Below are 17,095 nucleotides of genomic sequence, written 5' to 3' on the forward strand. Positions count from 1 at the left end.
TTTTTAATCCTCTTTTAAAGATACATCTGTAGGTATTTCAGTATGGAGGAAAACATTTTGGTTTATTATAATGTAAGAGCTAAAATGCCTGGTCTCAGAGGTTTCTAATCATTTTAAAATCAGATTACCGGGTGGCTGCATGGCTCAGTGTATGAAGGGTCTGCCTTCAGTTCTGGTCATGACCTCTGGGTCCTGGGATGGAGCTGGGGGCTCCAGTCTCCTCCGTCTCCCTGTGCCCCTCCCCTCCTCATGCTCACAAGCACACACTCTGTCTCTCGCTCTCTCTCAAATAACTAAATGTTAAAATCCGAATACCAGAAGTCATTAGGAACCGAGACCAGCTGGTATGGATAGTCTGGGAACTTGTTCAGCAGGAAGATCTGCAGGAACTTCTTGCTGCTAAATTGCACTGCTTAGGCAAACTGCTGTTTGACCAGACTGCGGGCACTGAAAGGAAGGCGCTGGGCTTGGTGAGTCTGACTTGAGGGGAGGTGATCAGGGTAAGCTCCTACCCTTAGGTAGGCCAGCTTGGGACACGTCCCAGCCCTGACTCCTAGGCCAGCGTCCTGCCGCCCCCCGCCCCGGCCCCTACACACCATCCGCGCCCTTCAAAGGCGACGGTGTGGAACTCGGGTCCAGATCTGGGACCAGAGACTTCAGGGTTCCTAAGTCCAGGTGCCCCCTCTAGACAGAGTGCGTTGGCAGCCAAGGCAGAGGTGAAGAGGACAGGACCAGCGTGAGAACCTCAAAGGCCGAGCGGCCTCAGAAGTGCCCTGGACGGCGGCACAGAGCCCAGGTTCAGCTCGTGCACAGCATACCCCAGGAGCCCAGGGACCATCCGGCGACGGGGCCGCGGCGGAGACACGGTCACGGGCACCCCCGAAGGAAAGGGCGGTTAGTTCAGAGAGGAGCGCCCATCCCCCAGCCTGCGAAGCTGGCCGCGGGCAGGGCAACCCGCGCCGTCTGAGGGGCCGCGCGGCTGTCGGGGGGCAGAAGACAGGGGGAAGGGCCAGCAGACAGAACTGAGGGGCAGGAAAAGCCCTGGCAGAGGCTCCGCGCAGGGACGTCGTGTTTGCTACGCTATCCCTCAGACTAGCATGGTGCCGCCAGGACACCGGCGTTCAGCAAACACCCGGAAGCAGGCTCGGCGGGTCTGAGCTCAGGCTAATCGTGGACTCACGAGACCCCGCCGGTCCACTCAGAGGAGGGAAGGAGAAAACGCCGGCCCACGCGGGAAGCAGCTGCCACGGGTGGAGGCCCCGCCCCCTCGACGCACGCCGGAGATCCGCACCCGCACGGTACGCCGGCGGCGCCCACCGTTTACGACAGGCCGGAAAGCAGCGGCCGCAGCTGTCGTCAGGCCGAGTCGGGCCGAGCCAGCCACGCCACTATGGGGGTGAGGCGGAGGCCGACTGCCGCCGAGGCAGGGACAGGGAGGTGGCGAGGACCTGGGCGGCGGGAGTTCGTGCCAGGAGGGAATGAGAGGAGCGGGCTTGTGCTGGGAGGGAGCAGGGAAGCAGGGCTCGTACTGGGAGGGGCGGGGCTGGGGCTAGGTAGGCTGCGCAGGCGCGGTTGATGCCCTTTCTCCGGCCACCCCCTCCCCACAGAAAATTGCGCTGCAGCTCAAAGCCACGCTGGAGAATGTCACCAACCTCCGCCCCTTGGGCGAGGACTTCCGGTGGTACCTCAAGGTGCGGCTGGAGGGGCGGGGCCCTGGGCGGGAGAAGGGAGGGGCCTGGGAAGCCGCAGCGCCGCGAGGTTCCGAGTGGGGGAGCGACTCCGGAAGGGGCGGGGCCCTGGACGGGAGAAGGGAGGGGCCTGGAAGGCCGCGGCGCCGCGAGGTTCCGGGTGGGGGAGCAACTCCGGAAGGGGCGGGGCCCTGGACGGGAGAAGGGAGGGACCTGGGAGGCCGCGGCGCCGCGAGGTTCCGGATGGGGGAGCGACTCCGGAAGGGGCGGGGCGCCAGGGGGTGGGGCCGGGAGAGCTTTCCCGTGCCCTGGTCGGCTTACGAGGGAATCTGTGTCTTGGCAAGATTGGAGATGTATTACCCTTAAATGTTTTCCCGACTAGAATTCGTTCATTTTTCTGAGTGTCTTGGTTAATTCTTAATTGGCAAGGTCTCGGAATTCCCATTGTAATTTTTCCTCCGTGAAATATTTCATGTTACGGAAACACTAAACGAAAGGGTACTTTGGTTTACAAGAAGGGGTCTTGGGATTCTTTAGTAAAGAGAGGAATTGCACCTTGTGTTTCACTTGTTGATTGGGCTTTATTTCTCGTGAAATCGTTTTCATGTTGTTCTCCCCTCCCGGTACCGGCGAATCTGGTCTACGGAGGCCCCTCGTGCAGAGCAGGCTGAGGCCCTTAGCTCTCCCAGATCTCGTAGCTTCTGCTCTGTGTCGCTCCTCGTCTAAACCCCAGCGAAAGCTCTGTCCCTTTTAGGAAGCTTTCTGGACACCTTTACTGCCAAATACTTTGAAGCTCGAGTCCCAGGGCTTATTTGAGGAATTCATGTTCTTCCGCTTCAGAAAGAGTCTAGCGAAGGAGACAGACGTAGAGTAACAACAGTGATGAATACTTCTACTGGGAACCTTACAAGGGAAGCTCCAGGCCCAAGAGGGGTGGGGGTGGGCGCTGTTGAGAGCATTTCTGCCCTTCCTGAGCCTTCGATGTCCAGCCAGACCAGGTACTTCTTAGAGGAGGGTGGGCAAGCCTGCAGGAGAAACACGTGACCTGTTCTGTGCCCAGAGAGAAATCCAGTTGTGTTCTTGGGGCTGGTAGTAAAGAGGAGGTGAAACTGGATAAGAAGGTAGTTTGACCCTGCCTACATCACACTTTTCTTGCCGTTTCCTTGTTTGCCCACCTGAGCCAACTACTTTACTAATCCCTCTTTTTCCTCCCTCAAGATGAAATGTGGCAACTGTGGTGAGATTTCAGAGAAGTGGCAGTATATTCGGCTGATGGTAACTGCTTCCCCTACCACGATAGCTACACACAAACACTTAGGCCTCTAGGCAGGGATCTGGGGAGGGAACTTGTGACCCTAATCTCTCAGGTCTTTGGACCGTGTTTTCTGTGGTTTGGAAGGGCAGCCCTGGAACAGGCTTCTTTGGAATGTGAGGCAGAGTTCAGAATCAAGGGGAATCCTTTTTTCAGTCTCAAGGAGCTCCCCAGGATTCTTATCCTGGCAGATGGTGCTCCCTGTCAGAGTCTTGGTCTCTTCAACTGTCTAAGTGGTGGATGGGATCTTGTCTAATGTATGTGGTGACAGCTTCTGTTTACCCTTGCCAGGACACTGTGGCACTGAAGGGAGGTCGTGGCAGCGCCTCCATGGTCCAGAAGTGCAAACTATGTGCGAGGGAAAACTCCATCGGTAGGTCGGGCCACGAATCCTGAGCTCTGCCAGCTGGGCCACATCTTCCTGGTATTGGACCAAAAGCAGGCTCGTGTGACTGTGGGTGGACCTAGGCCTGAGGTGCCCAGGCCGTGGCAGCCGACTCTCCCAGAGCCACATCTGGGCACCAGGATGGGGGCAAGTAGGGACTCAAGTCAACTTTGTCTTCTCTTTGATGTTTCAGAGATTTTGAGCAGCACCATCAAATCTTACAATGTAAGTTTCCTGCTGTGGTGGTAGGTACGGTGTGTTTAAATCTAAGCTGGGAACTGGGAAGCCTGGATTCCAGAGTTTTTTCTGCACTAGAGTGACGTGCCATGGGGCACTCATATTCTTACTTGTTCACTCACTCCTATCAGTCACTCACCATGTACTGGCTTTATAGGCAGAAGAGTCATAAATAAGGCTATTGCAGTGCCTCTCTAATAAGCACTGGGCTATGGGAGCTCAGGGAACCTCTGGCCCAACCTGGCCACTCAGTTTCCATCACTGAAAGCACTTGCTTGTCTACACAGAGGATTGGGGAGCCGTCTCTGGCACCCTTGATGTTGATGTTATTAGCTAGTTATATGTTACTGTGTAACAAATTAGTCCAAAGACGACAGAGGGAGGGTGTACTTTGAGTCTCTCTGTTTAAAGGGTAGTTACTTGTATTCACCTATTCCTTAGTTAATTTAAAATTTATTTATATAGGACAGAGCATGGGCAGGGGGAGGGGCAAAAGGAGGAGCAGAAGGAGAAGCAGGCTGCCTGCTGAACACAGAGCCGAACGGGCTGAGCCCCAGGACCCCAAGATCAGGACCTGAGCTAAAATCAGACACTTAACTGAGTCACCCAGATGCCCCATTACTTAGTATTGTTGAAACATGTCTGACTTATGCCAAATTTTCAGTTTTGTCTGGAAGTTAAAGGGAGAAGTTGTGAGTGTTTTCAAGTAAATGATATATAGTGGATGAAACACCAGTTAACAAAAAGCAAACAAGGGCCAACAGAGTGCCTCATCAGTGCCAGGCACATGGTTGGTGTGTAGAAATGATTTTACAGGGAGTGACAGAATGAGTCTGAATGGCATCTCTGAGCTCATGGGTCACTTAGGCATGAATTTCCTCACTATACTAGCCCCTTCAAGAGGGACCTCTTCCACATGAAAACCCCATTTCACAGGCTTTTAATTCAGCCTCCTGCCTCATAGTATGGCAGAGGTTGGGAAGATTTGGATACTTTATAGCCTAACATTCTTGTTCTTTTTTTTTTTTTTTTTTTTTTTTATGATAGTCACACAGAGAGAGAGAGAGAGAGGCAGAGACACAGGCAGAGGGAGAAGCAGGCTCCATGCCCCGGGAGCCAGACGTGGGATTCGATCCCGGGTCTCCAGGATTGCGCCCTGGGCCAAAGGCAGGCGCAAAACCGCTGCGCCACCCAGGGATCCCTCATATTTTTTATTTTGATAATTTTTATCTACTATTTGGGCACAGTGTCTGGCACTTTACATAGTTCAGATTTTCACAGCAAACCTGTAGTGGTTTCCCTCAGCCCAATCTGATAATCTTAGGCCCAGTTGGGAAAAGAAGCAGGCCTGTCTGAGCTCATATCCAGGCAGGCTGACTCCACAACTCAGTCTTTCTTCTGTAGCAACTGTGTCCAAGAAGGTCTTATGAGGAGCAGGTGCCCAATGCAGTCTTCTTCCAGAAGGGGAGGAGTTGCCCCCAAGTCTCATTCTGGGCTTACAGGAAGGATAGGGGAATGAGGTCTTCCCAAGGGCCCAGTTGGACCTGCCCCCTTAACACACTTCCTTTCTAGGCTGAAGACAATGAGAAGTTCAAGACAATTGTGGAGTTTGAGTGCCGAGGCCTTGAACCAATTGATTTCCAGCCCCAGGTGTGTCTGTCTTCTTGGGGTACCTGTGTCTTTGGGGAGGGCATGTAGGAAGTAACAGCATAACTTTGCTTCATCCAGAGACCATGGACTAGGACTTCTGTGTAAGGATAATAATTGTTATTTATTAGTGTCTACTATATGTTGGGCACTGTGCTGGTCACGTTTACATATTCATTTAATCCTCTTGTAACCCTGTGAAGTTATTCATCCTATTTTTCAGACAAGGAAAGAAGTTCAGAGATTTTTGCCACTTGCCCAAGGTGACAGTAAGCACTGGAACTGTCATTTGAACCCAGGTCTATCTGACTCCAGAACCAGTGCTCCTCCCACTTTATTTTCACCTCATGACAAATCTGTGAAGCAGATAGACAAGCCCATATTCTCATCCCTGTTTCCTAAACAAAACTAAGGTCCAGAGAGGGGAATGACATGCCCAGAGTCTTTCAGGAACACAGGGGTAACGGAAAGGTGTCTACCCCTCCTGCTTCTGGTCCAGGGCTGTAGTTTCAAGGAGCCACTTCAGTCCTGGGAGAGCTGCCAGGACTGGGAAGTGCAGTAGTTACTCTAGAACAGGTGCTCGCACTGCACCTCTGTCCTCCCATCTTAAAGGTGGTGTGAGAAGAGCCTGTTCCCTGGCCAGCCCTCACATGCTGGACCAGTGCCTCCTTTCCCCCAGACTAACTGCTGTCTTCCTGTCACCAACAGGCGGGGTTTGCTGCTGAGGGTGTGGAATCGGGGACAGTCTTCAGCGATATTAATCTGCAGGAGAAGGTACAGGACTTGGGGGCCTTGCAGGACACTATTGGGTACCTGGTGGGAATTACCATTTCGGTGAACAAAGATGACTCCACATTTTTTTTGTTTTTTTTTGTTGGTGATTTTGGTGTTTAAATGGCCCTAAGTGTAGTACTAAAGGTGCTGTCTAGTGTCCCACAAGCGAGAAGTCTGGGATATGCCTAATGGAGAACATGCATGTTAGATAAGCTTTCTTTAGCTATGAGTTATAGTGCTGTTGGCTAGGAGTTCAATATTAATGAATCAATTACCTATAAGGTGTTTTTAAACAGAAACTTACCCAAAATAGGATTATATATTGATTGGTTGAAAATATCATCAGAGGTTTCCAAGATTACCTAACCCTGTATTTCCCCTGGAAGCAGTGGTTCACTGATTCCTAATTCAGTATTTGTGGTGATTTTGCAGCATATAACTACCATGAATAATGAAAATCATCTGTATTACTGGACAGGTTACTGCCTTACATAAGCCTTGTGATGAGACTTCAGAAGGAGGACAGAAGCCTCCTTCAGTTTGCATAGCACCTAATGACAACAAGTGGAATTTACTGAACTCTTACATGGCTTGGCACTATGTTAAATACTTTTACATGGGTTCCCTCATATGCTGCTTTTGACATTCAACATGAAGTCTGTTGTCCCTTTTTTTTTTTAAGATTTTATTTATTTATTCATGAGACACACACACATACACACACACACACACAGAGGGAGAGAGAGAGAGAGAGGCAGAGACACAGGCAGAGAGAGAAGCAGGCTCCATGCAGGGAGCCTGACACAGGACTCAATCCCAGGTCTCCAGGATCAGGCCCTGGACTGAAGGCGGCGCTAAACTGCTGAGCCACCCAGGGATCCCCCTTTTTAATTTTTTAAAAGATTTTATTTATTTGAGACACACAGAGGCACAGGCAGAGGGAGAAGCAGGTTCCCTGTGGAGAGCCCAACAGGGGACTTGATTCTCAGACCCAGGATCATACCCTGCACCAAGGGCAGACGCTCCACCAATGAGCCTCTAGGTGTCCCTGTCCCTTCTTTAAATAGAAGACAGAACGGAGGCTCTGAGAAGTGACTTGCTCACAATGCGCTCTAGCTCTGTTCTGGGACATACATATTCATGAGTATCTCAGTAAGAGCCTGAACTGGCCCTTTAAAGTCCCACAGTGCCCTTGTCCACACTGTCCTAAGCCATCTCATGAGGCTGACAACCACCTTTTTTCCCCCACAGGACTGGACGGACTATGACGAAAAGGCTCAGGAATCTGTGGGCATCTACGAGGTCACCCACCAGTTTGTGAAGTGCTGAACCTTCTTCCTGCACTCTTGCCTCTAAGAACTGAGAATGGACAACATGCCCCAAGCAGCAGAGCCCTTGAGGCTAGGCCCCTTGTCCTTTGTCTCCCAGGAGCTGTCCAGGCCCTCACAGCCTGCATGCTGGGCTCTGTCACAGCCCCCCAAGCCCACTAATAAAGCCCCTGTTTGTGCTGCACTGCTGCATGAAGGCAGAGTCAGGCAGAAGGACAGCAACTCCTCCACAAATAAGAATTCATGTTGGAAGTCTCTGATTGCTTCCTGGCACGTTCCCACAGTTTAAGATCCAATTTTTAAAATATGCGGGAGTGCATAGGGCTCCAGCCCTTGGGGAGTGGGTAGGTCAATCCAAAGGACCTAAGGTGTCCAGGCCAATGGTGCTAAGGGCAGTTGGGCCTGTGGAATGATTCCATGAGCCCCATGGTCCTAAGCCAAAACACTACATTGACCACCGTCTCTCCCAAGTAAGCCCAGGCATTTTTAGCTGATGTCACTTCATATTCCAGGGCCAGCAGGGACTTTAGAGTTGGCAGTCCAGTCCTGGTATGAATCTGCTCTGAAATTCCTCCTGGACCATCATCAAGTCTGTCTACTTGCTGAGAGGGGCAGTCCTCTTCCCATCAGAGGAGTCAATATGAAAGCTCTTCTGCTAAGTCAGCCTTTGTGTTCCCTGGAGTTCCTCCTGCTGGTCCTGCTTGGTCACTTTGTGGTTATGCTTTCATGTTCTACCCCTGGACAGCCCTGTGGACGTCTGAAGACAGGAGTCATGGCTCTGTGTGTCTTGTGGGCCTGGTTCCCTGGGTCTGAGGGTCCCCTGCAGAGTGGAAAAAGTTGTTTGGTATACGATTAGATCCTGAGGGCATGCTCATGCCTTCACACTGGTGAACCCATCTTTTGGAAAACTTGTGAGACACCTTACTATTCCAGTGTTCTGCTGGAGCCAGAATTCTTTGGAAGTAAAAATTATTACCTTAATTTTCTGGGAGGCCCACTGGGAAATGATCTGCCCACTTCCACACTGGTTGTGGCGGGGACTAGGAAGGGGCACTACCTCAGATTTCAGGTAAAGCTGGCTGTGTCCACAGGTGGTAAAGAGATGCCTACCTTGTCTGTCCTCCAGTCTGGCATCTCCATCGTGTTCCCTCTATGCTCCCTGTGTTCCTGGCCCCTGCACATGTTCTTTTCTGCATCTGACCTAGCAGAGCTGCTGTGGCCCTCCCTCCGTCACCAGGTCTATAAGGTTCTGTCACCCACAGGGTCCAATCTGCTGCCCAGCCTGAAAGCAAATCAGTGGAAGCAGCCTGAGAAGCAGCCTTTCTGTGTTTTAGTCTGTGTGTGAAGCTCACAAAGACAAATAATAAAAGGATCTCAAGGTTTTCTTTATATTTTAGATTATTTTCTTATTTTTCAGGAGGTAGAGGAACCCACATAATCACTAACAGATTAAAGGAAAATTAGATTGTGTCAGCAGATGCAGAATAAGTGTTCAGTAAAATTTAGTATCCAATCAACAATAAAACCAACTATAGAAACTCTGAGACTAAGAATAGAAAGGAACTACTCTCACATCACAAAGTAGATCTGTAGAGAATGTAGAGCAAATGAAATGTGTGAAGTATTCCATTCGAGGTCGGGTGAGCAGAGAATACCGTTGATCACTGCTACTCTTCCTTATGCTTGAGGTCTTGTCCAGTGTGCTAAGACAACAACAAAAAGTTAAGGGGAAAGTATTGAAGAAACAACTCATTTTCACAGATTATGATTTTCCACTTACAAAATACAAAAGCATTATTAATAGCTGTTGGATTTAAGATCAATATACAGAAATCAAATGCACTTCAGTACACTGACAACACGCAAAATGTGATTCAAGGAAAAAGTACCATTTATAACAACAAAAAGTACCTCCAAAAGTAAGCAGGAGTTAAATCTATCAAAAATGTTCATGACCTTAGTGGACAAAATTATTAAACTGCTGAAAGTTGTTAAAGCCTAAATAAATGGAGACCTATACTACCTATCAGTGGATAGGAAGACTTGATATTATAAAGATCCTCAACAAATGTATTTATAGGGATCCCTGGGTGGCGCAGCGGTTTGGCGCCTGCCTTTGGCCCAGGGCGCGATCCTGGAGACCCGGGATCGAATCCCACATCGGGCTCCCAGTGCATAAGCCTGCTTCTCCCTCTGCCTGTGTCTCTGCCTCTCTCTCTCTCTCTCTCAGTCTATCATAAATAAATAAAAATTTTAAAAAATGTATTTATAAAGTTCTTGTCAAAATCTCAACTTTTGGGGATCCCTGGGTGGCGCAGCGGTTTGGCGCCTGCATTTGGCCCGGGGCGCAATCCTGGAGACCCGGGATCGAATCCCACATCGGGCTCCCGGTACATGGAGCCTGCTTCTCCCTCTGCCTGTGTCTCTGCCTCTCTCTCTCTCTCTGTGACTATCATAAATAAATAAATAAATAAAAATTAAAAAAAAAAATCTCAACTTTTTTTTTAACAGAACATAAGTTGATTCTGAAACCTGTGATGCAACACAGGTGGGAGACTCCCTCTGCCAGATGCCATGATGTAATTAAAGAGCAATGGCAATTAAGCCAGCATCATACTGGCACTGTGACAAACAGACCAGAGGAACAGTAGACAGACCCCTATATGTATGAAAACTGGTTTATGACAGGTGCTGTTGCAGAACAGTAGGGATATTTTTAACCCACCAATAATGGTGCTGGGGCAATTGTTTAAATGTATGCATTAAATGATATTGGAACCCTGTTTCATTCTGCATACAAAAGTCCATTCCAAGGTTAGTTACCTTGAGTGCTTTGGTGCAGCAGCATGTTGGAGTACAAGAACCCAGGGCTCAGTGTCTGGCTCACTATAAACACTGGGCAGGTACCGTCTGTCCCTGTGGCACCTCATTTTGTCCCTCTTAAAGAGCACTTCCAGTTCTGACATTGTTACTAGATAAAAATTAGTCAAAACGGTGGTAACATGTTTGAGGCCTGCCCCTTTTCACCAGGAGAGTTAGCTCCCTGCCCCACACTCCAGAACTGGTCTCCTGCCAGTGGATGTATATTAAAGCTGATGGAGATGGGCACAAGTGGAAGATGAAACCACCTGAGTCCTAAATTCCCTACTGTCTTGTTTGGACATTCCACAGAGGTCCTCAGTATCCTCTTATGTTATTCCTGAACAGATGGTTTAAAAGGTACCATCTTTATCCAATAGCATTTTTTTTTTAAGTCAGGCATGTTTGTAACACTTGACTTTTGATGAATAATGAGATGAAGGTTGGGGAACACAAAGCTGTGTCCTCAGGTACAATGGTCATTTCTGTTGTTTCCCAGAAGGGCAGAGGTGCCCAGGATCTTTGCCTGTCCAGGAAGCCTGATCATCTCACAATGCTGCCCTCCTTCCTCTGTATGTCATGTCACACTGGGCTGAGCCCTCACCCTGGTTAGTCATCAGAGTTCCAGAAAAGGCTGCATGCCTAGCCTTCAGAAAGCTCAGGACTCCCAACACCAGACATCTTTACTCTCCTGACACTTAATGTGCATCTTAACTTTCATTCAGCCATCTTCCCTGAAGGCTTCCGCTGCAGCAAGCTCTAGAGGGAGGAAGACAATCAAACCCAAGCTGTCTTGTTCAAGAGTCAAGCAACTATAACCTGCTAACTGAAACAGTCACTCCCAAACAAACAGGTGCATTGGATCCCTGGGAAAGCTTCTGAAAAAGATATGTTATTCATTCCTACTGAATTAGAATCTCTGGGATAAGACCTGAGATTTTCTTTTACTTAAAATCATTCTCAAATGAACTGGATATATCCAGACCACACCCTGATTTCACAGCTGAGCTGCTGCAGGGACTAAAGATAATGAAGGCAACGTGTTCAGCACAATGTTGGGGGTGCTGTACAGCAGGGAAGGGAAGCAGGTCTGACTTGGTTAGAAATACAGTCCCGCTGTTCTCTAATGACCAACTACCTACATGTTGCTGCTCCCTAAACTGGGAAGCAGCAGTGAATAACTGCCCTAATTTCACAAGTATGGCAGTTCTGAGCCTGCTTCCTATTTAGAAAGAATCAGTTTGGAACCAAAAGATACAATCTAACAAGATAGCACAAATGCCAGGTATTGATTATAAAAACCCTATTAGATTTATAGCAGATAGGGATTGAGTTGCATGGAGGAAAGACCTGTAGAATTTGGATTAATACAAAATATCACCCTATGCCAACTGCAAACTGACTGAATTAAAAGTGATCACAGGCTATATCAAAAGAAATAGTGGCAAGAGGTAGGGTGAGAGCAGGCCCTCTCCTCTCCCTGATTGGTCAATCCGGGCTGTGGTGAACTGTCCCCATTTGGTCCTCTGCACTTTAACGCAATTACAAACAAAACTCACTAAACCTAGAGATCATTCCTGTGCGGTATAGTCTGAGAACAGGAGAGGTTTATGCAGGAGAAAACACTAGGAAAGATGTGTTGGGGTGGTGGTTGGGGGCACAATATGATCTGCATTTACAGAGCCAAAGGGTTCCTGCATGGGAAAGGGCAAAGACCATTATACTCCATAGGGGCAAACTAGCACCAAGTGTAGAGTTTCAGGGAGATGGATTTTTAGCTCAATATAAGAGAGACTTTCCTAATATTGATCCAGAAGTAGAATGTGATACATCATAGATCATGAGCTCCCAATCCCTAAAAGTATTCAAGAAGAAAAGATTATAAGGACTCGGGCCTCACATGTGACTCACACAAGACCAGATTTATCACATTAGAATTCCGGTTTTGATGCATCCAGGCAGGAATTACTGGGCTAGATAATCCAAGGAATTTTATGATCTTCAGTTAAGAATTGCTACTACAGACAAACATAGTGGTTGAACTGTCAAAGGCTAATAATCAGTGAGAAAACTAAAAACTTTTTAAGATTTTATTTATTAATGAGAGACAGAGAGAGAGAGAGAGAGAGAGAGAGAGAGAGAGAGGCTGAGACACAGGCAGAGGGAGAAGCAGGCTCCATGCAGCGAGCCTGACGTGGGACTTGATCCTGGGTCCCCAGGATCAGGCCCTGGGTGGAAGGCGGCGCTAAACTGCTGAGCCACCCGGGCTGCCCCTAAAAACTTTTCTTTTGAAATATCTTAATAACAATGTTTTAACAATAACTAGAGAGGAACATGAATTTGCAATCAATTCAATGAGCTAGCTCCTCTGGAAGACCTGGGCTCTTGCCAGGTTGCTACCACTCTTCCTACTCACCTAGCACTGTAGTATATGGAAGGCACTTCACTACATTCTATTTAAGCACTATTCCTTCTCTCTGTTCAGCTCCAGAACCTCTAACTACAGCAACAGTCATCATCTTGCTGTTCCATGGATTACATGGCTCATGTGCCAGGCACTGTGTTGAACATGGGGATGCAGTAGCCTTCAGCCCTCAAGACGCTTGCTGGGCCAGATAAACAATCACAGTACAGGGCTTCAGAGGAATAATCAGTTCCCAAATATTTAACAAGCCCTGGGGCCCCCTCTTGTTGGCCACAGTCTAACAATGGAGAAAGTTGCAGACCCTGAAAAGTGCTGTGGGAAAGGTTAGCCTGCCGGGACACTTTGGGCTTATTCAGGAGGGGCACTCAGTCTCAGAGGATGGGCTGAGGGAAGGCTTTCTGGAGGAAGTGATATCTAGTTGAAACTTGAAAGTTGAGCAGCAGATGGCCAAAAGGGCGGGGAGGGAATTGTGTCCCAAGCAGAGGCAACAGCATAGCATGGGATCCCTGAGGAAGTATAAGCCTTGTAAGAAAAGATCAGCTGGGTCAGCTCCATCAGGGACTCAACTGTCACAATGAGAGGTATGGACTTCTTCCCAAGCTAATGAAAAACCATTTCAGAATTTTGAGCAGGGATATGATCAGGCTTAAACTTGAGAAAAATTACTGGTTACAGTGAGGAGAGAGAATGAACTGGAAAGAACAAGTGGCAGCTAGAGGCAGAAAGACAGGAATGAATAGACTCCACCTCCTGATAGGAAGGTAACTTCGTAGCTATCCCTAGCTATGGGTGCCAGGAGGGAACAAGTCAGTGATCTCCAGCAATAACCCACTGTGTCCCGCCTCTTAATGGCTAAAACACAAGTCAAAGCTAGGAATAGAAGGATGGAGGACGGGATGACCCTGCAACACCAAACCTCCCTCACTTTCTCCATCCACCACCTGTCTCATGTCTACCTCCTCAAGTCCTGGCTCCCATTCTTTGTCATTGTGTCACAGGAAGATAACTGGAGAGGTGTACTAGATTTGGAAAGCATGTCTGATGTGGTCTAACTTAAAACATAAACTATTAGAAACCACGACGAGATACCACTTCACACTCACCAGAATGGCTATAAGGCAAAAAAGATAGATGGATGAGAAGTGTTGGTGAGCATGTGGAGAAACTGGAACCCTCATATTCTTCTGGTGGAAATGTAAAATCGTGCAGCTACTGTCGAAAACACCCTAGCAGTTCCTCAAGTGACTAAACAGAGCAATGACATGGTTCAGCAATTCCACTCCTCGGTCTATACCCAAAAGACATGAAAGCATCTTCACACGAAAACTTATACACAGGGCAGCCCCAGTGGCGCAGCGGTTTAGCGCCGCCTGCAGCCCGGGGTATGATCCTGGAGACCTGGGATTGAGTCCTGCGTCGGGCTCCCTGCATGGAGCCTGATTCTCCCTCTGCCTGTGCCTCTGCCCCTCTCTCTCTGTGTGTCTCTATGAATAAATTCTTTAAAACAAACCAAAAAAAAAGATTAAAAAAAACAAACAAACCTTATACAGGGCAGCCCCGGTGGCGTAGCAGTTTAGCGCCACCTTCAGCCAAGGGCGAGATCCTAGAGACCTGGGATCGAGTCCTGCGACGGGCTCCCTGTGTGGAGCCTGCGTCTCCCCCTCTCTCTCTGTCTCTAATAATTAAAAAATCTTAAAAAAAAAACTTATATACAAATGGATTATTAATAGTCAAAAAGTAGAGCAACCCAAATGACCATCAACTGGTGAATGAGTAAATAAAATGTGGTATATATCCATATGCTGAAACACTATTAAAAAAAATAAGTACTGATACATATACTAGAACATGGATAAACCTTGCAAACATTGTGCTAAGTGAAACAAGTCCACTACAAAAGGGCTTACATCAGTAATATAATTACATTTATATGAAATGTCCAGAGTAGGAAAATTACTATAGAAACAAAAAGTAGACTGGTGTTTTTAGTGTTTGGGGGTCGGGGAGGAGCTGAGGGAAATGGAGAGTGACCTCTAATGGGTATAAAGTTTATTTGGTGTATGAAAATGTTCTAAAATTCATTGTAATGATGCTTGCACAACTGTGGATACGCTAAAATGATTGAATGATACATTTTACATAAGTGGAATGTATAATATATGAAATATAGCTCAATAAAGCTTTAAAAAAAAAAAACCATAAGCTACATGGTATCCATAAAACTCACTTTGGGGGTCCTGGGGGCACCTCAATGAGAAGCAAATGATTTCCAGAGAGGCTGGTATGGCTGTGAATCTGGAGATGTGCTACACTCGTTCTGGGGTTATGGACAGAGAAAGCCACCTGGACAAAACTTGCCGACTTCCCAAAGCCCACTCCTCACATGGGAGTCTCCATATGGGAGCTGCTTTAGGGTCAGGAGCAGCATGGATTCATTTAGCAAAGTCTGTTCTCCTGAGTTGGGAGGCCAGCTAGTTTAAGATGTAATTACTGGGGGCACCTGGGTAGCTCAGTGGTTGAGCCTTTGCCTTCAGCTCAGGTCATGATCCTGAGGTCCTGGAATCAAGTCCTGCATCAGGCTCCCCACTGGGAGCCTGCCTCTCTCTCTGTCTCTCATGAATAAATAGATAAAGTCTTAAAAAAAAAAAAAAAAAGATGTAATTACTGGAAGCCTAGATGAACAGAAACATAATAGAGCCCTGGACAAGGAATCAAAAGAGCCTGTCCTGATTCTACCACTTACCAAGTGACCTCCCCAACTATCCATCTTCTGTAGATAAACTGGAAATAACTTCTGTGCATTCCAGAGTTGAGGGTATCAAATCAGCTGAATGCTTTACAGAGGTGCAAGACTTGAGTATGAGCCTCAAGTTGAGACTTCAGTGTTTTTGCCTTCCCAGGTACCACCGTAGAATCCTTCGCAGCAGGCATCCAGGACCAGGAGGAAGGGTAGGCAAGGTGTAAACAGGGATGACCAACGCAGAGACAGACCACAGAAGAGATGCCTTTAAAGAACTGCATGTCCCCAGGGTGTACTGCCCGAGGGCACATTCACCCTGAAACATAGGCATGAAATATGACATCTTAGCCCTGCTAGTTTCCCTCAAGGCTTTCGTCTTAAGAGCTCATACTATGGGGCACTGGCTCTTCAAGTGAGGTCAGCGTTTCCATAAGCAACGGAACAGCCCCCGCTCGGAGAGAACACGGACTGAGCTTCAACTGCTTGCCAGGTGCTTCACCCACATCATCACAGCTACATCCCCATGTATAGGCACTGTCCTCGATTCCGGAGAGGAGCTCACACACCGGAGAGGGAATAACTGGCCTTTGGGTCATACAGGGAGGACATGACAGAACCAGGACACCAGGAGAGCTCGGGTATGGGGGGTCGGGGTGGGGGGTGTAAATAGTAATCACACATTTATGACAAATATATATTTTTTAAGATTTTACTTATGTATTCATGAGAGACTCAGAGAGAGAGAGAGGCAGAGAGACAGGCAGAGGGAGGAGCAGGCCTCACGCAGGGAGCCTGACGTGGGACTCGATCCCGGGACCCCAGGATCACGCCCTGGACTGAAGGTGGAACTAAACCGCTGAGCCACCCGGGCTGCCCTATTTATGACAAATATTGCACATCCACGATCCTCTCCTGTCCTAAGTTCTTTGAAATGATGCCATCGGCTTTGGCCAGAGACGCGGTCATCTGACTCACCCACGCAGCAAACAGCGCCACACATAGCATAGGTTTTACACTTGCTTTTGAACTTACCTGTCGCCCTGTCAACCATTTCCTCAGCCAGCACAGGTGCACGAACCCCCTGGTGCGACGCCCTTCGGCGGCCCGAGGCCCGGAGCACTACGCGGCTACCACAGAGCTCCGGAGCCCAGGAAGCGACCCCGGTGGGGCGGGGCCTCCGCTAGTGCTTCCGGGTGACCTGCGCACGCGCACAGTTCACCTTTTCTTGATCGGTGTTTCGAAGAGGAGAACGACGTGATGTTCACGTGCGCTGGCAGTGATCAGGTGTCACTCTCTGATCAAACCAAGGGCTGTAAGGGGACCTGGTACCTGTTGGGGAGTCACTGAATGATGACTGAGTGAAGGACGGGGGAGTCCACTGAGAATAGGTGAACTGTTCAGGAGAATGAAGGGGGATAATGCATTGGAAGTGGTTCGTGACTGGCTCCTCCGAGAATTCAAATCCCAGCTGTCCAGTAAGTCGCTGGGCAATCCACCGGGAATGCAGCTAAAACCAAACACAAACAAAACCCCTTCCTTTTCAAAACACAAGGCAGAACAGGGCAAAATACCTTTCCTTTCATGTGATAGCAGTATTCTAACAATAGATTGTTAACAAAAAATGCTGTGTTCACTCAAAACCAGAGATTTCAAGTGCAAAATGTACAGAGTAGTCACATGTACATTAGGCCATAGGCAGC

At 48.4% G+C, this 17,095-nt stretch overlaps 1 protein-coding gene and 1 long non-coding RNA gene across 5 annotated transcripts; one reads left to right on the forward strand and one right to left on the reverse strand.

Annotated features, from left to right (window-relative positions):
- Positions 1–395: 395 nt before the first annotated feature.
- CZIB (CXXC motif containing zinc binding protein) lies at positions 396–9,644 on the forward strand. Of its 4 annotated transcripts, none has more exons than XM_026007048.2 (8): positions 396–1,396; positions 1,608–1,691; positions 2,907–2,963; positions 3,292–3,373; positions 3,579–3,610; positions 5,195–5,272; positions 5,978–6,043; positions 7,295–9,644. In XM_026007048.2, the coding sequence occupies exons 1-8, from the start codon at positions 1,391–1,393 to the stop codon at positions 7,370–7,372; spliced, it is 483 nt and encodes a 160-aa protein (XP_025862833.1). In that variant the 5' UTR covers positions 396–1,390; the 3' UTR covers positions 7,373–9,644. The 4 variants fall into 4 exon arrangements, with proteins under 4 accessions (XP_025862833.1, XP_072586985.1, XP_072586986.1 ...); XM_072730885.1 differs by having other exon boundaries at positions 1,183–1,423; XM_072730884.1 differs by lacking the exon at positions 2,907–2,963 and having other exon boundaries at positions 713–1,396.
- Positions 8,860–16,552, reverse strand: LOC140594761 (uncharacterized). Its single transcript, XR_011996001.1, has 3 exons — positions 16,428–16,552; positions 15,399–15,711; positions 8,860–9,074 (listed from the first exon to the last, which is right to left on the reverse strand). It is a non-coding gene; the product is annotated as an uncharacterized lncRNA (long non-coding RNA).
- Between the last annotated feature and the right edge of the window lie 543 nt (positions 16,553–17,095).

The sequence above is a fragment of the Vulpes vulpes genome, chromosome 12 (genome assembly GCF_048418805.1).
Source record: "Vulpes vulpes isolate BD-2025 chromosome 12, VulVul3, whole genome shotgun sequence".
In the NCBI taxonomy this organism is placed as follows: domain Eukaryota; kingdom Metazoa; phylum Chordata; class Mammalia; order Carnivora; family Canidae; genus Vulpes; species Vulpes vulpes.

Excerpts from the sequence above, each read along its gene's own strand:
- CZIB (XM_072730885.1), top strand. The coding sequence starts at position 1,391 with ATGGGGGTGAGGCGGAGGCCGACTGCCGCCGAG. Across the intron at positions 1,692-2,906 it reads ACTTCCGGTGGTACCTCAAG|ATGAAATGTGGCAACTGTGG; the intron begins GTGCGGCTGGAG and ends TCCTCCCTCAAG. Across the intron at positions 3,611-5,194 it reads GCACCATCAAATCTTACAAT|GCTGAAGACAATGAGAAGTT; the intron begins GTAAGTTTCCTG and ends CTTCCTTTCTAG.